This window comes from Raphanus sativus, chromosome 7 (genome assembly GCF_000801105.2).
Source record: "Raphanus sativus cultivar WK10039 chromosome 7, ASM80110v3, whole genome shotgun sequence".
Classification (NCBI taxonomy): Eukaryota; Viridiplantae; Streptophyta; class Magnoliopsida; order Brassicales; family Brassicaceae; genus Raphanus; species Raphanus sativus.
In genome coordinates this window covers 21,834,705-21,854,029 of record NC_079517.1, presented here as the reverse complement: position 1 = coordinate 21,854,029, position 19,325 = coordinate 21,834,705, and the positions used below count along the sequence as shown (strand labels likewise).

Below are 19,325 nucleotides of genomic sequence, written 5' to 3'. Positions count from 1 at the left end.
TAATTCAAGATATCAAAGATCCTAGTGATCTATGCTCTAGTTAGCTAATCTATTTGATGAATATCACAACTTAGCAATTATAGTTTGGGGCTAATCCCACAAAACTATTTAAACCCTAGATCTAACAAGTAGAGTACTCAGACATAGCTAAGCAATTCATAATAATAGATAGATAAAAGAATTGCATAGATAAGGAGTAGAAAACAAATGGAGTTCACAAATCTCTCCAATCTCTCAAAACATATAAAACTCTAGTCTATCTGTCACACTCTCTGCTTTTCCTCTCAAGACTTGTGCTTCTTAGACTTTTCCAAGCTTGCCGTCAAAAGCACTTAGCAGGAATATTTAAGCCTTTTCATTAGGTTAAAAACTCGTCAGGGACAATCTCGTAATTTGGTGAAGTCTTGGTGAAGTAGTCGGTTAAACCATTTCGTCCTTGATATCGATCAGCAACACAAGATGTGTATCGATCGATTATAATCTTCTAGTACGCGGATCTTCTCAGCTACATCGATCGACAACTCTGGATGAGTATCGATCGATTCTTATCACAATGTTGACTTCCGACTTGGTCTTGAATGGTCAATTCGGGTGTATTATCTCTTGTACTCCAAAATGCTCCAAAAATATCATTTTATCATGAAACGCTCCTGAACCTGAAAACATACCTAACAGGCTAGAAAATACATTAGTTATATCATAAAATACTAGTATACCATGGTAGAAAATAGGTAAAATCCATGGTATATCAACTCCCCCAGACTTACTCATTTGCTTGTCCTCAAGCAAAAACCAGTAGTCTTTGGAAAAGGTTTGAAAATAGTAGGGACTCAAAGATTCAAAATATTGAAGTCATCACTCTATGGGTTTGCAATTCATATCTAAACATCCTAATCACATAAGTTCATTATGCCTTATCCTAGCTTAGCAACCAAATTCATCTAGTCAACAACTTAGCAAATCTTATCTGACATTCCCCTCTACTAACCTCATTTCTTAACATAAAATAAAAGTGCAGGCTTTACCTTTGGAGTATCGATCAAAGGACACATGGATTCAATTCAAACAAGAATCTGAACACACATGTAGTCTTCTCTGATCCCTTTCTCCCCTCATCTCTCTTCTCTGAATCTCTTATTAGTTTCAATTTCAACAGGTTTCGATGCCACAAAGGTCATCTAGTCTATCTCATTGACATTTGCATTTGTAACTCATACATTTTGACAAAGTGTAGCGAATACTGGGGTCTCAGGTAATTTACCTATCCCTTGTTTCCACAATGTGTGATCATTCCTGAGATTTAGAATACTGGGGTCGCAGGAGACACTCCTACCCCTCTGCCTCTCAAGAAATCATTTCAATCTTTTATAACATAAAACTTAGATCTTTGAGATGCCGAAGAGAGAGAAGGAAGGGAACCAGAAACACACAGACTTTTTACCTTCCAGACTTGTAAGAGGATTCCGATCCAGTGATTTCCAAGCCCCAAGACAAGCAAATAAAGTCAGTATTAGTGTTGGAGTTCAGCTTTAGTTCCTTCAAACAATCTCAGCTAGTGTATATAGGCGACATGTTGATCCACTTTAGCATCTTTAGTACTATTTGCAATAAGTAAATCTAGAATGGTGCTAAAGAGTGGTTAGACAATCAAGTAAAAATCTATATCAATGTCCCCATTTAATACTTATGTGAAAAAATAATTTTGAAAAACATTTTTAATAAAAACCAAAATAAAAACACATATTAGTAAACTCCCCCAGACTTAAATTACACTGTCCCAGTGTAACACAGCCGGAGTGAAGTGAATAAATCATAAAAACTGAATGTAACAAGATAGAACAACTAAACCTGACCGATATTGGCGTCGATCGATACGTAGGGATGTACGTCGATCGTTAGTAATGGTTGTGTGGTGTCGAGCGATGTGAATGGATCGTGTCGGTCGACGGAATCATCATTCTACTTGGATCTTTAAAACTGCAAAAATCAAATGCGAAAAATAAAAGTAAAAATGTAAAAATAAATTAAAAGAAAATAAAAGAAAACCTAATAGTGGGTTGCCTCCCACTCAGCGCTTTGTTATAGTCATTTAGCTTGATTTTGGTGGGCGTGTTACTCAGATAGTGCAGAAACTGCTGCTTATCGGACAACAGCTTCAATTTCGTGTCTCCTCTTATCAAACCATGTGGCAATGAAGCTTCTTGTGGCATCATCACTTCTTAGTTGTTTCTTATCTATCTTGAGGATTGTATCTGTGAGCTCCCTCAAAGTATTTTCAATAGATTCCTGTGGATGGTGTTGTAGGAGTATTCTGACAATTCCCTCAGTTCATTCTGTATTACATTGATCTTGTCATGAATCAGTTGATCTCTGTCTGCCAAGGACTCTGTGTCGATTGATGCCACAACATTTGCGTCGGTCGTTTCGCTGGGCGTTCTGTCGGTCGATCTAGTGTTAACTGTGTTGATCGATTCCGGAAGCTGTCCTTGGTACTGCAGAGCACGTATATCGTTCTTCAATTGACGAGTAGTTCTGCATAGGCTGTTTACTCGTTCGTTGACAGTGTTGTCAATGTCATCACAGCTCCCGTTGAGTCTCTTCTCCATAGCATCCATGGCTTCGTATATCTCATGTTTGATCTTATCAACTTCTGCTGCTGTGCATGCTCTCTTCGCTGGTGGTGGCTCGATGTCGACCGATACCGGTCTGATCCTGTCGATCGATGTCGCGTTTCTGTCATGAAGACCATATGATCTTGAACTATGCCGATGTCTTGTTGCAACTCGTTAACTGTTGTGACAATGTATCCAGGTATAGCATGATAGGTGAACTGAAGCGACTGTGCCTTTTCTCGTATGATTTCATCCTATCCTCCATTGCTGTGAACCTTGTGTCGATCGATGGTGAAGAGTTTGTGTCAATCGACGGAACAGTAGCATTCTGAGCCTAACCTTTCCCGCGAATTGTTTCCAACTCTTGCTGTAAAAGATCAATCCTCTTGCTTAACCATTCGACATTGTTGTTGAGAGGGCTGTAGACGTCTCCAATCCGTGTATTGATGTAAGCAATCTCCCATTCATCTCTTTTAGGTGATGAGCATTCTGGTTGGTCTTTGGATGTAGTCTTGCCGATGTTGATCGATGGTGTAGGTGCTGTCTCGATCGATACAGGTGGCATGGCTTCCTTCTCAAGCATGGTTCTAATGCTCTCAATCTCCATTCTTAGCACTGGCATATCACTTTGGAGAGCTTCATAGCTGCTATCCAAAGGTTGGAAAGTATCTTCCACCAATGTATGAAAGTCTGTCTCAAGGTGTGCCTGAGCTCTCCATACATCAGTCACCATATCATCTATCTCCTCTCCATACATCAGTCACCATATCATCTATCTCCTTTCTACTGTAGGGTACTGGTGGTGGTCTGTATGCATGGTAAGGGTGTGTGTGATCTGGAAGGCGTAAGCAACCCCTGTGAAAAAGAGATGCTCTCTCCAGGATTCTCCTTATGTGCTCCTTGGTAACAGGGATGATTTCATCATCAACTCCTCTAGCTTGTCCAAACTCATCTCTGTGGACACCAAATTCATCCTTTGCTTCCCATCTGAATCTTCTGGATCCATCGGTATTAAAGGCATGTCGTCCAAACTCAATACGTCTGTCGGGCGATCTGACTCTTGTTCTATCGATTGATCAGGGTAGCTCGCCGTCGATCGATGGTGATGAAACGATATCGATCGATGGTGAACTCCTAGGTTGACCGAAACTTTGAGGATCTGTATCCTCTCTCATGGTGACGTTGTCTTGGACGTGAGCTAGGATGTCTGGATGGCCACGTTGCTGTGTGAACATGTTTTTTGGTCCATTGGCAACTTGAAGGATGTCTTCTATGTCCTCTCTGGTTATGTGCAGAACTCTTCCATCCATTGCTCTTGCAAAGCCATTTGTGTCCCTGAAAATACCAAATTCCTCAGGTGTTAGTGAAACATTCCTGATATCATATGGATCATGAAATCGAGATTGAGCTCTGGTATGGGCATTGATTGATGGTGCAGTGGTGGTGGCGATCGATGGTGATCGTCTAGCTGCAGAGTTGGATCGATTGTTCTTGATGTTGCAGTCCTCCATGGTTATGTTGCTAGTTGCTGGAAGCTGCTGGGTATAAGTTGTTGAGGTTTGAATTTGCGTGGCTGGTGTTGACAACTTTATATACCCATAGGTTGCCCTAATCGGTGAAATCCCGATTTTGTCCTTTAAGTCGTCTTGGTCAATATCGATCGATATGATGCTGGCGATGTCGATCGATGGACGATGTCGTTTTGATGGGTGAAGTAGATAATCGATCGATGGTGGACGGTGGATGTCGATCGATTTTGGGAAACGATTTGCAAATTTATCATTCTCCATGTAGTTTTCCCAAGCTCTTTCTTCCCAATAATCTTCATCATATTCTTCAATGTGATTACCACTGTGGGAAGATCTGGTTGTATCTACTGCAAAACTTTCATGAAATCCGCTATCTGCCCAACTTCTTACTGAGTAATCATCTTCTTTGATGTTGGGTTGGATGGTAAAAATTTGGGTTGCAATGATCTGGTAGATCGAGTTCATCATCTGGTGGGCCTCTGTCGATCGATAATACATGGTTGGTGTCGATCTCTTCTGACTTGCTGGTGTCGATCGATGATGTTGAAGTGTTGTCGATCGATCCCGAGTACTCTGTCTCATACTCGACTTCACAATGACAAACTGCAATGATACCAAGATCATCTTCTTTGACCACGGTTTTGGCTGGTGGTTTGCCAAGTTTAACAAGGTCGTAGTGGATATCTGGATCTATCATAGTCAAGCACATTCTGTTGGTGTTCATGTCACACATAGCTCCTACGGTAGGCATAAATGCTCTTCCAAGTAAGAGGACAGAGTTCCAATTTAACTTGATGTCTAAGACATGAAAATCCACAGGGACAAGTGCATTACCAATTTGCACTTCCAGGTATCTGATCAAGCCTCCATAATTTTTCTGAGTGTAGTCCACAAATGTGAAGATCTCTGGCGAAGGCTCTACTTTCATACCCAGATGGTCTGCAATTACTTTTGGTAAGATGCTGACTGATGAACCAGTGTCACATAGTACATGAGGAAACTCAATCCCTTGTATTACACAGGGTATTGCAAACTTCCCAGGATCAATCTTCTTCTTCAATTTAATCCTTTCCCTCATATCTTCTCTGACATTGTCAAACCTTCTTCTAATGTCATTTTCAGTTTCCCTTGTTTCTCTGAAGAACATCCACAATCTACTTGTGAAGTAAACCTCCTCAAAGGGTTTCTCTAGTGGGATTCTGATAACTCTCTTAGTGAAACCATCAATCTCCTTCTCATTAGCTTCCCTCTTAAGGTTCTTAGGAGTTTTCTCCTTCCTACTCCTTAACCTTCTTCCTTCAGTTCCCTCTGATGTAGGTGTAGTGTCTGAAGGGTTACTAGTAGTCTCTGCAGGGTTAGCTTGTGGTTTCGGTGTGGGTCGGAGTGCATTGATTCGGTTGATGTCAATCGATGGTAGTTGCACTCGGTATGTGAGAGGTGCATGTCGATCGATAGGTGGAGTAAAGGATCGATCGATGCGTGTCTCATCTTTGTGTCGATCGATGAGTGGCTCGTCTCATCGGTCGATATCTTCGTAGGTGGGGGTGGGTGGATGAGGATGCGAAGCCGTGAATTCAGCATGTGTCAAGATCCTAACCGCGTTGCAATCTGCAGTCGTATCTGGAAATGACATTGTTGGTGTTGATCGATGTGGACTAGTTGGTGTCGATCGACACCACTGTGATGCTCCGAAACTTAGTGAACTTTCCACTTCAAAATCTCCTTCTTATAGCTTCTCATGCTTCACCACTTGCAAGAAATCATCATCTATAATGGCATTCACGTGGTGTTTCATGCTTCCTTCTCCTACTTCCTTAGAAGTTCCAATTCTCCTGATACAGTCTTCAGTTTGAACAATCTGTGTCTCAAGCTTCCTAACTTGAGTACAAATGGTATCCATTCTTGTGTTCAGATTGTTGAAGACAGAGTCAATCTTTCCATTGAAATTCACTGTAAGTTTCTGCTGTCCTTCAAGAACTTTATCAATCATGGCATCAAACTTACTCTCCTGGGTGGGTGGTGGTGGGTTTTGGTAATCTGAGTTGCCGTAGTTCCTGGTGTTGGTGAAGGGTTTCTGATACTGTGAACTCTGGTTGTAGTTACTATTCTGACCACTGCCAAAAAAGTTTATGTTTCCACTCTGGTTTCCATATTTCTGAAATCCAGTACCTCAAATGTAGTTCACATCTTCCTATGTATCATCTTCTCTAGCCTCTCCTTCTTCAGCTGAGCAGACTGGTTGCCCCAGAAATGCATGTAAAGCATCTATCTTAGCTCTGACTTCATTCATCTGGTTCTCCCCGATGGCTGCAACCGATTTCTTCTTGTTAGAGTCAGCATTCTTGGTGCTGCTGCTGTTGGCTAGGTTCTCAATAAGTCTCACAGCCTCTATTGGTTTCCTGGTGTTGAAGTTCTCCTCGCTAGCAGTATCAAGAGCCATCTGATACCTCAAGGCGATACCTCTGTAGAAAGTGCTTAGCAGCTGCACTTCATTGAATCCATGGTGTGGACAGTCTCGCTGGAAGAACTTAAATCTGATCCACGCTTCTTTAAAAGTCTCACCAGGCTTTTGCGCGAAAGTGGCGATTTTGCTTCTTAAGTCTTCAGCACGTGCCTCATCAAAGAAATTACGCAGGAAGGCGTTTTTTATGTCGGCCCAGGATGTCAGTGATCCTGTAGGTAGCTGCTTGAGCCAGTGTGAAGCTTCTCCAATCAGTGAGTATTTGAAGAGCTTGCAGAGTAGGTAATCCTCAGGGACTCCATCCATACGAATAGCAGCTATAAGATCCTCGAACCTCTCCAGATGGTCCATAGGATGCTCGTGTGATAAACCAGAGTAAGGTATCTATGACACGAGAGAGTAGTACTAAGGCTTGAGCTCGAAGTTTGGCTTCTGAATCTCTGGAAGTCGAATAGCTGATATGTTGGTGTAGTATTCATCAGGACGATTGTAGTCTGCCAACGATCGTGTTTGAGCTTCTCATGTAGCCTCAGCTTCAGGCTCAAGGATTATGTTTCCCTGTGCATCTAGCTTATGACCTGTTGCATTACGCAGATGACCATCCTGGTCATACATGTTTCCTTTCTCGTCTTGCGTGAGAATAACAATCGCAACCATGCCTCGCGGGTTAGTGTCGATCGATGTACGCTGGGTAGTATCGAATGATGTGGATCGGCGAACGGTATCGGTCGACGGTGCTGTCTGAGTGTCGGTCGACGGTTGAACGTGAATATCAGTCGACGGTACTGCAGTTCTGTCGATCGATGCGGAGCGTAGGTCTTTGCGGATTGAACGTTCCAAGTGTGCATGATCTTTTGAGAATAGTATTTGATTTCCCTTATTGCTTCTGGTACTGCTGGGCATGTACCTGAAAAGACAAGAAAATTTTTAATCAGAAAGGGGGTAAACTAAAGAAAAACCTAAAATTGATAAAATTAAATCTAATGGCGATCAAACCTCCCCGACAACGGCGCCAAATTTGATAGTGCTCAAATTACCCTATAGAGCTTACTCTCTCAAATAAGAGGTTCAGCCGTAGTACTTAGGGATCGTATCACGGGAGCTAGGGAACCAATTAAATCTAATCAATTAATCAATCCTAGGTGAAGTTGGTTTTAATGATGAAATGTAAATGACAATTCCTAAAATGAGCAAGGTATTTGCTCTAACTAACAATATGATGGTTGTTTAAATGATAATGAAGAGTCCTAGACTTAGGGCTTTCATTCAGGAATGGATGATACTATAGAACTCAGCCGCTTAACTCTCAGTGATGTCTCACTGGTTAAATAATCTAGATCTATGGCCTCAACTGTCGTATGTTGACAGAGAAAAAGAGTTGATCGATATCCTTTAGATATATCGAGCGATACACCTTTCTGCAGCGCCGATCGATTCACCTGTCGGGATATCGATCGACGGCTTCTAGATATGCCTAGGCGCGAACCGGTAATGAACACTAGATCTCAAGGAGGACGGTTAGCTCTTCTCCAAGGAGACACTAGTTCAAACAGATAATTCAAGATATCAAAGATCCTAGTGATCTATGCTCTAGTTAGCTACTCTAGAACAAGCTTAGGGTGCAATCTATTTGATGAATATCACAACTTAGAAATTATAATTTAGGACTAATCCCACAAACCTATTTAAACCCTGGATTAGAGCTGTCAAATGGTCACCCAGCCCATGGGCTTGACCAGTCCAAACTGTGATGGGCGGCCCATGGTTACAACCAAATCACCAATGGTCCAACTGGGCCTAAAACCCATTTCACCCATAGGCAATTTGGTCCTGCCCAACTGGGTTTCGGTCTGCCCAAACTGCCCAAAAAATAAAACCATCTCTCGATTCTTCTTATCGCTTTCTCGTTTGTCAAGCTTGATCTGGGTTCATCAATGGCGATTCTCGATTTTTCTCCTCCATAGCTTGATCTGGGTTCATCAATCATCTCTCGCTCCGGTGATTCTCGTCTCTAGATTCTCGTCTCCGGCGATTCATCAACAACGACGGTTCATTGACGGTGAAGCGACGACGACAAGTGACAACGACGATTCATCTCTCTCCCTGGCGATCTCTCAGTCTCTCTCTCAGTCTCTCTGTCTCCGACGGTCACAATCTCTCAGACTCCATCTCCCCGGCGAGTCGGCGACCTCTCTCTCTCTCCGTTTCTCACACGCTCTCTCTCTCCGGCGATCTCTCCATCCCTCAGGCCTTCTCTCTCCGGCGACCTCTCTCTCAATCTCAAGTAAGCGTTTGGTTGTTAAAGAGTTTGAGAATCTGAGAGACTTAGTTATGTTGGGTTGTTCTGAGAATTGATGTTTAGTGTATTGATGTTGAGAAGGATGAGCGTTGTTTAGTGTATTGATGTTGAGAAGGATGAGATTGCTTAGTGTATTGATGAGCGTTTGTGTATTCCTCTTTCTCAAGTAAGAGTTGTATTGAGCTTCTGTTTTGAACTTGCTTGAGCTTTTGTTCCTCCTAGTCTCTTACTCCTTTGGTTCTTCCTATATGATACATTTGTAGACTGTTTGTAGATGCATTTGAAGACTGTCTATGTGTGGTTTGATCAAGTAGAGATATGTTTCTTACTTGTGCTGTAAGTTTGTCCAGAATTAATTTTAGAACATTTGTTTCTGCATTTCTGTAAATGACTGTAAAGTCAGGTTCACCATCATGAAACTTGTATATTGGTAACACAATAAAAGTGTGATTAGTTCTTCTGTTAGTTGACTGTTGTTTATAGCCTTTCTATTACTTTTCTTTTGGACATGATGAATATACAACGATCCATAAGACTCGTAGACATGCTTGAAAGTTGAAACTTAAAGACTCGTAGACATGCTTAAACCTGGTTGCATTTTTAGGACTCATAGACAGCTGAGAAGTGAGTTCGTTTGTTGATTTGTTGTAGACTTGTAACCTTAAGACAGTTGTTTCAGCTTGAAAGTTGTTTCAGATTTCTTATTAAGTTCGTTTGTTGGTTTGTTGTTGTTTACAGGGCTTTTATGCTTACTTCTCTCAAAAGACTGGTGGTAGTGGGAAATCACCATTAGACATATACTTGGATGAGCCAGTGGTTGTTATGGAAAGCTTTTCAAGTTTGGATGCTATATCATATTGGAAAGATAATGCAGGCTGCTTCAAAGAGCTCTCTTCAATGGCCTGCGACGTGCTGAGCATCCCTCTCACAACGGTGGCATCGGAATCATCCTTTAGCATCGGCAGCCGAGTCCTCAACAAGTACCGAAGCTGTCTCCTACCCACAAACGTTCAAGCTCTTATCTGTGCAAGGAACTGGTTCCGTGGATTTCAAGAGATAGGAGATGATATGTCAACAGGTTAGTTATTCTTTGCCTCTCTGTATTGGATCATGTGTTTTAATGATTCGTTGAACTCCAAAAATTCAGACTTGTGTTGTCTTCTGCTTATCTTGAGTTTAAGTGTATAGATGATATGTTTGAATCTTTGTTATGATGCCACTCTCGTGTCTTGATGTCTTGTTATATGACTTGATGTCTTGTTTGTAATGCAGGATGATCAAGTTTCTGTGAAGCTGTGGGATCAGATGTCACAAAGAAGCTGTGCTATCTGTTTGAGTGTTTGTTTCATGTGTACTCCAAACGTTTGTGCTATCTATTATGAGACTTCATGCATTTGAATTCTTTGAGACTTTATGCATTTGAATTCTTTGAGACTTTATATGTTTGAGTTCTTTGAGACTTCATATGTTTGAAACTTGAGACTTTATATGTTTGAGTTCTTTGAGACTTTTGAGTTTTTGATATTTGTGAGTTTGAGACTTCATATAATGATAATTACAGATTTTATAAAATTTATATAAGTATAAATAAATAATTACAGATTTTATAAAATTTATATAAGTACAAATAAATAATTACAGATTTTATAAAATTTATATAAGTACAAATAAATAAATCATTGTGAGTAAATATGAATATAAATAAAAATGTAATGGGTGTCCATGGGCTGTCCATTTGGACATGGGTTTTTTTGGTCTTGGGCATTTTTATGGACCATGTCCAATATGGCCCGTCCATTACAGACCAAACCCGAAATGGTCCAGTTGGTTTCGCCCAAATGGGCTCTGGATGGCCCATTTGACAGCTTTACCCTAGATCTAACAAGTAGACTACTCAAACATAGCTAAGCAATTCATGATAATAGATAGATAAAAGAATTGCATAGATAAGGAGTAGATAAGAATTGTCCATTTGAGGCAGTCATTGATGGAATAAAAGTCTTTATGACGTTCGTTTATGGGGATCCTGTACTAGAACGAAGAGATCAAGTTTGGGAACGTCTTACGCGTTTCTCAACAACAAGAACTGGACCTTGGTTTATGATAGGTGATTTCAATGAGATTACTGGTCATAATGAAAAAGAATGAGGTAGACAACGTACTGATAGTTCATTTCTACCTTTTAAGCAAATGCTAAGTGATTGTGGGATGCTTGAGTTTCCATACACTGGAGACATGCTATCATGGGTTGGTAAGAGAGCAGGAAGAGTAACTGTTAGATGTCGTCTGGATAGAGCAGTAGGAAATGCCGACTGGCATGAAAAGTTCCCTCATTCGAAGACGAAGTATATGAGGTTATGGGGTTCATATCATCGTCCGATACTTGCTGATATCCTCAAAAAACCATCCCGGAGATCGAGGAAATTTAAGTTTGACAAAAGATGGTTGGACAATGAGGAACTGAGACAAGTTATTTTGGAGGGATGGAAATCCCCAGATCTCCCTCCCAATGCGTCTATAATGGAACATATTTCCAGCTGTAGGAAAGCGTTGAGTGAGTGGAGGAGACAAAATAATATAAACTCTGCAAAACTGGTGGAAGAGCTTAAAGAAAGAGTGGAGGGGCTATATGCAGATGACGATGCCACAACAGAGCAAATTGCAGCAGCTTTGAAGGAGCTTTCTGATGCTCTTAAGGCAGAAGAAATGTTCTGGAAACAAAAGAGTCGTGTATTTTGGCTAAGGGAAGGAGATCGCAATACGAAATTTTTCCACGCCTTAACGAAACAAAGGAGAGCAAGGAACAAGATCACTCAGCTTCTGGGTGAAAATGGAACTATTGTGGAAGATGAAGAAGGATTAGTAGCCATTGCTACTAGTTATTTTAGACAAATCTTTGAGTCTACTAATCCACAGGATATTAAAGAAGCTTTATCTGAAGTTCCTACGACAATAACGGAGCCAATGAACGAAAGCCTTACAGCACCGGTAACGGAGTGGGAGATCAAACTTGCACTATTTGCTATGCATCCAGAGAAAGCACCGGGGCCAGATGGGATGACTGCACTGTTCTACCAGAAATTCTGGGATATAGTAAAGGATGATTTAACTCTTATGGTTAATAAGTTCCTTACTGAAGGGATAATGCCCGATGGATTGAATGAAACTAATATTTGTCTCATCCCAAAGACAACAAAACCAAGTGATATGGCTCAGTTTCGGCCTATTAGTTTGTGTAACGTAAGTTACAAGATTATCTCTAAGGTCCAATGCCAGAGACTCAAGAAAGTGCTGCCAGGATTGATATCGGAAACGCAATCAGCTTTTGTTGCTGGAAGACAGATTTCTGATAATATTATGATTGCTCAAGAGATGTTCCCTGCTCTTAGGACCAAGCCAAGCGGACGCAACAAGAGAATGGCTATTAAAACAGATATGAGCAAAGCCTATGATAGGATGGAATGGTCATTTATCGAAGCAGTAATGAGAAAGATGGGCTTCTCAGAAACATGGATTACATGGATAATGAGATGTATTACATTAGTACAATACAAAGTCCTCATGAATGGGCAACCAAGAGGAAACATTATTCCAGGAAGAGGCCTACGCCAAGGAGATCCTTTGTCTCCTTTCATTTTTATTCTATGCACGGAAGTGCTCGTTAGCCTTCTTAATCACGCAGAGAACCAGGGAAATATAACGGGGATGCGCGTTACACGCGCGTGTCCATCAGTATCCCACCTGCTATTTGCAGATGATAGCCTTTTCTTCTGTAAGGCGGAGCCCCGTGAATGTGAAGAAGTAATGAAAGTAATCAGGATCTATGGTAAAGCATCAGGACAATGTATTAACTTTGATAAATCCTCTGTACTCTTTGGTAAGAGGATTAACGCAACTACAAGGCAAGAGATCAAAGATGTACTTGGAATTCAGAATGATGGAGGGATGGGGACTTACTTGGGTATTCCAGAAGATATTAGTGGTTTAAAATGCAAGCTCTTTGCCTACCTAAAAGACAAACTAATGCATAGAGTCAATGGCTGGACTGGTCGATGGCTTTCGAAAGGAGGAAAGGAGGTATTGATCAAGTCCATTTTGCTTGCTCTTCCGACGTATGTAATGTCTACTTTCCTACTCCCATTGGAGATATGTGAAAACCTTGCCAGCGCTATTGCCCAATTCTGGTGGAGCTCAAACCCACCAAAGAGAGGAATACACTGGTCGAAACGGGAAAAAGTTTTCCTACCAAGAGAAGAAGGAGGAATTGGATTCCGGATGATTCATGAGTTCAATCTGGCATTACTGGCGAAACAATTATGGAGGTTAGCACAGAACCCGGATTCGTTGGTCGCCCGTGTATTACGAGGAAGATATTACAGACTAAGCTCGCCTTTACGAGTAAATTCTGTAAACAGCCTTTCTTATGTTTGGACTAGTATCTCCGCTGCGAGAGAGCTTTTGTTGCTGGGGATAAGACAGAAGATACACTCTGGTTATAAGGTTAAGATGTGGGAGGATCCATGGATTCCATTGAATCCTGCTAGGCCAGCTATACCTATAGCGCCAGTTATACATCCAAATATGAGAGTGAGTGATCTTATTAATCAGGAGTTGAAGGAATGGGATGTTAATCTACTGGAACAATATGTCAGCCCTGATGACATACCCCTTATAAGGAGTTTAGCCATAAGCACAACTCATAGGCTTGACACATTTTGCTGGAACTTCACAAGACATGGACAATAGACGGTCAAGTCTGGATACTGGGTAGCTCAAAATCTTTTGAAGGATGTAGACGAAAAGCAAGTGGTAGAACCAAGTATTACAAAGCTTCAGGCCTTTGCTTGGAAGTTAAAGGCACCGAAGAAAATTTGTCATCTTATATGGCAATTGTTAACTGGTCATGTGGCAGTAACGAGGAATCTTGTAAGGCAAAATATGAGATGCGACAATTAATGCCCAAGATGTGGTCAACCAGAGGAATCAGTAACACATGCCATTTTTGAATGTCCACCTGCTCTTCAAGTTTGGCTACACTCATCGACTCCGACGAATCCTGATGTTTTTCCACTATCAAGCATCTACACGAATATGAGCTATCTCTTCTGGGAAAAAAACGGTTCACTTGAACCAGAGCAAGACAGGGATCCTTATCCTTGGTTAATTTGGTATATTTGGAAGGCTCGGAATGACAAACTCTTTAGGGGAATAGACAGAGATCCTCTGGAACTGGTTCGACATGCTGAGAGTGAATGTCAAGCTTGGTTCAATGCTAACGAGACGATACCATCAGTAATACAAGAGAGTAACGGAGATGAAACACAAGTCATAAGCTTGAGTAATATTTGCTTATTGGATGGATCATGGACTCCTCAAGCGCAATTTAGTGGATGTGGATGGGTCTGGTTGGATAGTGGAGGAAATACGCAGATCATGGGATCACAGAACTTCCCCAGACGAGAATCAGCTCTACACTCAGAGGTGGAAGCTCTACGATGGGCGATGGAGGAAATGCTTCAGCACTCAACTTGTCAGAATTTCGGAATTTGCAAAGAATTGATTGCTATGATCAAGGAACCTCATGCTTGGCCAAGCTTTGCTACGGAGCTAGAGAGAATAGAGACTTTGCTTATATGCTTCCCGGACTTCAAGATTTCTTATATTCCAAGAGCGCGTAACCAGATGTCAGATTATTTAGCTAAGATAGCTAGATTCTTCCATAGGAAGTTACTTTTTGTTGGTTGTTCTATTCCGGTCTGGTTACCCAGACCACCTCAAGTTTGAGTAATAGAATAGCCGTTTGCCGTCAAAAAAAAAAAAGATAAGGAGTAGAAAACAAATGGAGTTCACAAATCTCTCCAATCTCTCAAAACATATAAAACTCTAGTCTCTCTCTCACACTCTCTGCTTTTCCTCTCAAGACTTGTGCTTCTTAGACTTTTCCAAGCTTGCCGTCAAAAACACTTAGCATGAATATTTAAGCATTTCCATTAGGTTAAAAACTGGTCAGGGGCAATCTCGTAATTTGGTGATATCTTGGTGAAGTAGTCGGTTAAACCATTTCGTCCTCGATATCGATCAACAACACAAGATGTGTATCGATGGATTATAATCTTCTAGTACGCGGATCTTCTCAGCTACATCGATCGACAACTCTAGATGAGTATAGATCGATTCTTATCACAATGTTGACTTCCGACTTGGTCTTGAATGATCAATTCGGTGTATTATCTCTTTTACTCCAAAAAGCTCCAAAACATCACTTTATCATGAAACGTTCCTGAACCTGAAAACATACCTAACAGGCTAGAAAACACATTAGTTATATCATAAAATACTAGTATACTATGGTAGAAAATGAATGAAATCCATGGTATATCATCCGCGCAAGGCGCGGATCACCACCTAGTAGTATAGTATAATGTGACGAATGGTCACATGCGGCGGAGAAGGAGAAAGTCGTTTATTTACATGCTTAATAGTCACATTTTTCTCCTCGATCAAGCATGGCTATATTCTTAATATTTTCTCTACTATTTGCATTTCATAAATTCACCTTTGAAAGTATAAACACAATATTGCAACGAGCCACCAAAATAGATCTGGACGTTCACATTTTCGGGTCTTTGGATCTTTGGGTCGGGTTGAAGCCGGTTCTTTTTGGATCCGCATTTTTCAAGTCGTAAACATTTGATTATAATAAGTACTTCTAAATTTTTGGTCCGGTTCGGATCGGTTCTTTTCAGGTCCGGATCAAGTATTTAGGATTTAAAAAGATAAGAAATACGTAAATTTTATCAAATTTAGTCAAAATATATAATGTATATCTAAAATTCTACAAAATAACTTAAAATAAACTATTAAAATTAAAATAAAATATTTTAAAATTTCTAAATTTTACATGTAAAACTTCATATTACTTGAAAATGTTACAAAAATAATAACAAAGATTGTTAACAAAGAATATATCAACGAAATCATAAAATAAAATATATAGAAAATAGAACACAAAAAAACATAGTTTTGGATATTCATGTTTTTAAGTCGGGAATGAATCCGTTCTTATCGGATGTATTCGGGTTGGTTCTTTTTGGGTTCAAATCTATTCGTGTTAGTTCTTTTCGGTTTCAATTCTTTCGGGTTGGTTCTGATTCGGATATTTTCGGATCAGTTCTAATTCGTGTTTTCGAGTCTAAGTTAAAATATTCAGGCCTACACCAAAACATTAGGAAACTAATTTTTATAAGAAGACTATTTTTTTCACGTGGATGGTTCATTTAATAATAATATTAGAAAAAAATAGTCTTCTTAGAAATTTTTTTTTTTCTTAACGTTTAGGTGTAGATTGTGGGTCTGCAGTTTCTCTTGCTGTCATTGTCCCTTCTCCTCAATGATAGACTCAGATCATAAAAAATTCACGTTGAAACATGCTACATCAGAAAGAGATATAATAAAATAGGCAGTGAACCACCGGCCAAGGCATCCATATATAAAAATTTTGATATTCGCATTTGGAGAAATCAGATTCTTGATACCTCATAACTCACAAAAAATAATGAATGAGAAGGAAATCCCCCCGCAATTCAGGGAAGACAACTTAAGCGAAGAAACCAAGACTTTAATCTCTTCACTTCCTTCGTATAAAGATTTTGTAGGGAATCTGTACAACTACAGAGGATGTTGGTACTATCCAAACGCTATCCAAGGAGTCCTGAATTTCGAGAGAGGTTTCAAGCCTCAAAAAACAGACATAATCCTCGCTTCTTACCCTAAATCCGGCGCCACTTGGCTCAAAGCTCTCACCATCGCTCTCTTTGAGAGACTGAAGAACAATTCCTCTGATGAGCTTCATCCTCTCCAATCCCATAATCCTCATCGCATAGTACCCGTCTTGGAGATTGGTCTGTATCTCAAAACCTCAACACCTGACCTGACCAAGTTCTCAACTCCGAGGGTGTTCTCGACTCACATGCCATTTCATACGCTTCAGTTACCCCTCAAGGACTCTCCTTGCAAGATCGTGTACGTGTGCAGGAACGTGAAGGACGTGTTGGTATCGCTATGGTATTTCAGGTGCGTTCAGCTTCAAAAAAAAGTTGACATGGAGCCTTTGTTTGAGTCATTATGCGAGGGAGTTGGCTTTTTTGGACCCTTTTGGGAACATGTTTTGAGCTATTGGAGAGGAAGCTTGGAATATCCTAAGCAGGTTCTCTTCATGAGGTACGAGGAAATGAAATCAGAGCCATCTGCTCAGGTTAAGAGACTTGCAGAGTTTTTGGGTTGTCCATTCACTGAGGAAGAAGAAGAGGGTTCTGTGGACAAGATCTTGGAACTTTGTTCTCTGCGTAATCTGAGCGGTTTGGAGATCAACAAATCAGGAAAAACTTTAAACAAGGTGCCATATTCTGCATTTTTCCGCAAAGGAGAAGTCGGTGACTTCAAGAATCATCTGACTCCTGAGATGGAAAACAAAATCGACATGATCATCCAGGAAAAATACAAAGGCTCCGGTTTGAATTTCTGAGTGTTGAGTCGATTTGTACTTTCCTGTAATGGATTCTGAGTGATTTGTGATTTATGCTTTCCTTTAATAGAAACAGCAATTTCATTACCGATGTGTGATTTTTTTTTTCGGTAATAAAAGTCGAAGAATTCATGTCCTGCTCCTTCTTTTAATAATCAAGGGAGGAAATCGTTGATTAAGTTACTCATAGTACTTCTCCCTCAGCAGGGGGTTGCTCAAATGGGAGGATAAACGGTACAAATTGCTCTTGATCCATTCCGATGTTTCCACATTGCGTAATCTAATCTATTAAAATGGAAGTATAAATAATATTTAACCCTTAGTTTTCCTCAATTATTACAAAAGATTATCACTGGCATAAACCAACATAAACACTAAACCAAACCTCTTAGTTTCAATTGTTTTATTTAACCAAACATCAAGGTTCTAACTGGTGACCAGCAAGAAATAATAGGAACAACCAGGAACGGAATGGAAAGGAAAAAAATAATAGGAATGTTGTTTCTTATTGTTCCTTCCCGGATTTCATAGGAATATATTTCTTTTTTGATTCCTTAAATTAAAAGGAATGATAAGGAATACTAAAGAAAAGATATTCCTTATAAATGGTGTCGAATTTAAGGAATGAAGAGAAATTAATTATTTTTATTCTTTATAAATGGTGTTAAGTTTAAAGAATAAAGAGGAATTATCCATTCCCACTTATTCCTTTGGTCACCGGTTAGAACCCAAATCTTTCCTTAACCAATCATATACTTTTTAGTATTTATTTGCCGCCATCTATCATTCATCCTCACTGCTGCTGTTGACTGTCCCATCATTAAGTTAAATAGATCGATATAATGATTTTATATTCTTATTTAAAATACTAGGAAACAAATCCGCATATTCGCACGGGTTATTGATTTTTTACAAAAATATTATTTGTGTTATCATTTTTCTCCAATATTTAACTAATGTTCGTAAATAAATTTACCTCTACTCATTCTTTTAAATAAAGGATAAGGAATTACCTTAATATGATTCACAATAAATATGAAAATTAAAGTTATTAAATAATGAACATTTGCTAGCGATTTGAATATCCTCTATAATATTTATAGGTAAACTGCCTTATTTGATCTCTTGAGCATCATACAATGAATCTTATCTCTCTTCTATGGGGTTTATAGGTAAGGTTTGATCTCTTGAGCATCATCCTCACAATTCCTAATATCAAAAAGAAAAATCATTATACTACCTCATCTATCCTACTCTCTGATTTGAAGACCAAAAGACTGGCCGTTGTTCTTCAACCATGTGGAGGTGCTTCTCAGATTTTCTCTGATTTTGAGAAGCAAGAAATGTTAAACGTGGTTGGGAGTTGATGGGCGTAGACATGCTCCGCCTTGACGGTAAGGTTATTTACTTCTTCAAACTCATGACCATAGTAGTTTTAAAACAGAATTCGGCTGTGATCTTAAAATTTTGTAGCTTTTTCTCCAAATATTTATTTCACTCTTTGGGAGATAGTTTCAATCCCGTTTGTTGATGAGGTTTTGCCCTTTACACATGTTTCAGGCTATTATATGTTGGGAAGCTGGGAAGTTGTGTGTTCTTCTGTGAACGCCGTCAATGGTTTAGGTGTTCTAATATATTTTAAAGGAACTCATTTGAATAAAGCCTAAACCTTTTTTATATTGTTAGATCAATGGATGAATGGTTCCTAAATGTATTTTATTTTTGCTGTTATTGCAGTTACTTTGTCGGAGACAAAGGCGAAAGGAAGGGAGGAGCACAAGGAAAGTATTGTTAATGGAATCAGAGAGACTATCGGGAAATATGATTTTGTTGAAAACATGAGAAATATTAAATTCAAGGAGTTCAGACTTCAGACAAGAGTTTAGACACAATGGAATGT

General features: G+C 39.8%; 3 protein-coding genes and 1 non-coding gene across 4 annotated transcripts; all 4 read left to right on the top strand.

Annotated features, from left to right (window-relative positions):
- Positions 1-6,636: 6,636 nt before the first annotated feature.
- Positions 6,637-6,744, top strand: LOC130498184 (small nucleolar RNA R71). Its single transcript, XR_008937105.1, has one exon. It is a non-coding gene; the product is annotated as a small nucleolar RNA R71 (small nucleolar RNA).
- A 2,730-nt stretch (positions 6,745-9,474) lies between these two features.
- LOC130497676 (zinc finger BED domain-containing protein RICESLEEPER 4-like) lies at positions 9,475-10,251 on the top strand. Its single transcript, XM_056990666.1, has 2 exons — positions 9,475-9,979; positions 10,174-10,251. Exons 1-2 carry the CDS (start codon positions 9,724-9,726, stop codon positions 10,176-10,178), a joined length of 261 nt encoding a protein of 86 aa, XP_056846646.1. The 5' UTR covers positions 9,475-9,723; the 3' UTR covers positions 10,179-10,251.
- Positions 10,252-11,091: 840 nt separating this feature from the next.
- LOC108829345 (uncharacterized) lies at positions 11,092-13,647 on the top strand. Its single transcript, XM_056991434.1, has 2 exons — positions 11,092-12,381; positions 12,784-13,647. The coding sequence occupies exons 1-2, from the start codon at positions 11,092-11,094 to the stop codon at positions 13,645-13,647; spliced, it is 2,154 nt and encodes a 717-aa protein (XP_056847414.1).
- A 2,716-nt stretch (positions 13,648-16,363) lies between these two features.
- Positions 16,364-17,561, top strand: LOC108829344 (cytosolic sulfotransferase 1-like). Its single transcript, XM_018603005.2, has one exon. The coding sequence runs from the start codon at positions 16,457-16,459 to the stop codon at positions 17,423-17,425; it is 969 nt and encodes a 322-aa protein (XP_018458507.2). The 5' UTR covers positions 16,364-16,456; the 3' UTR covers positions 17,426-17,561.
- Positions 17,562-19,325: the final 1,764 nt, after the last annotated feature.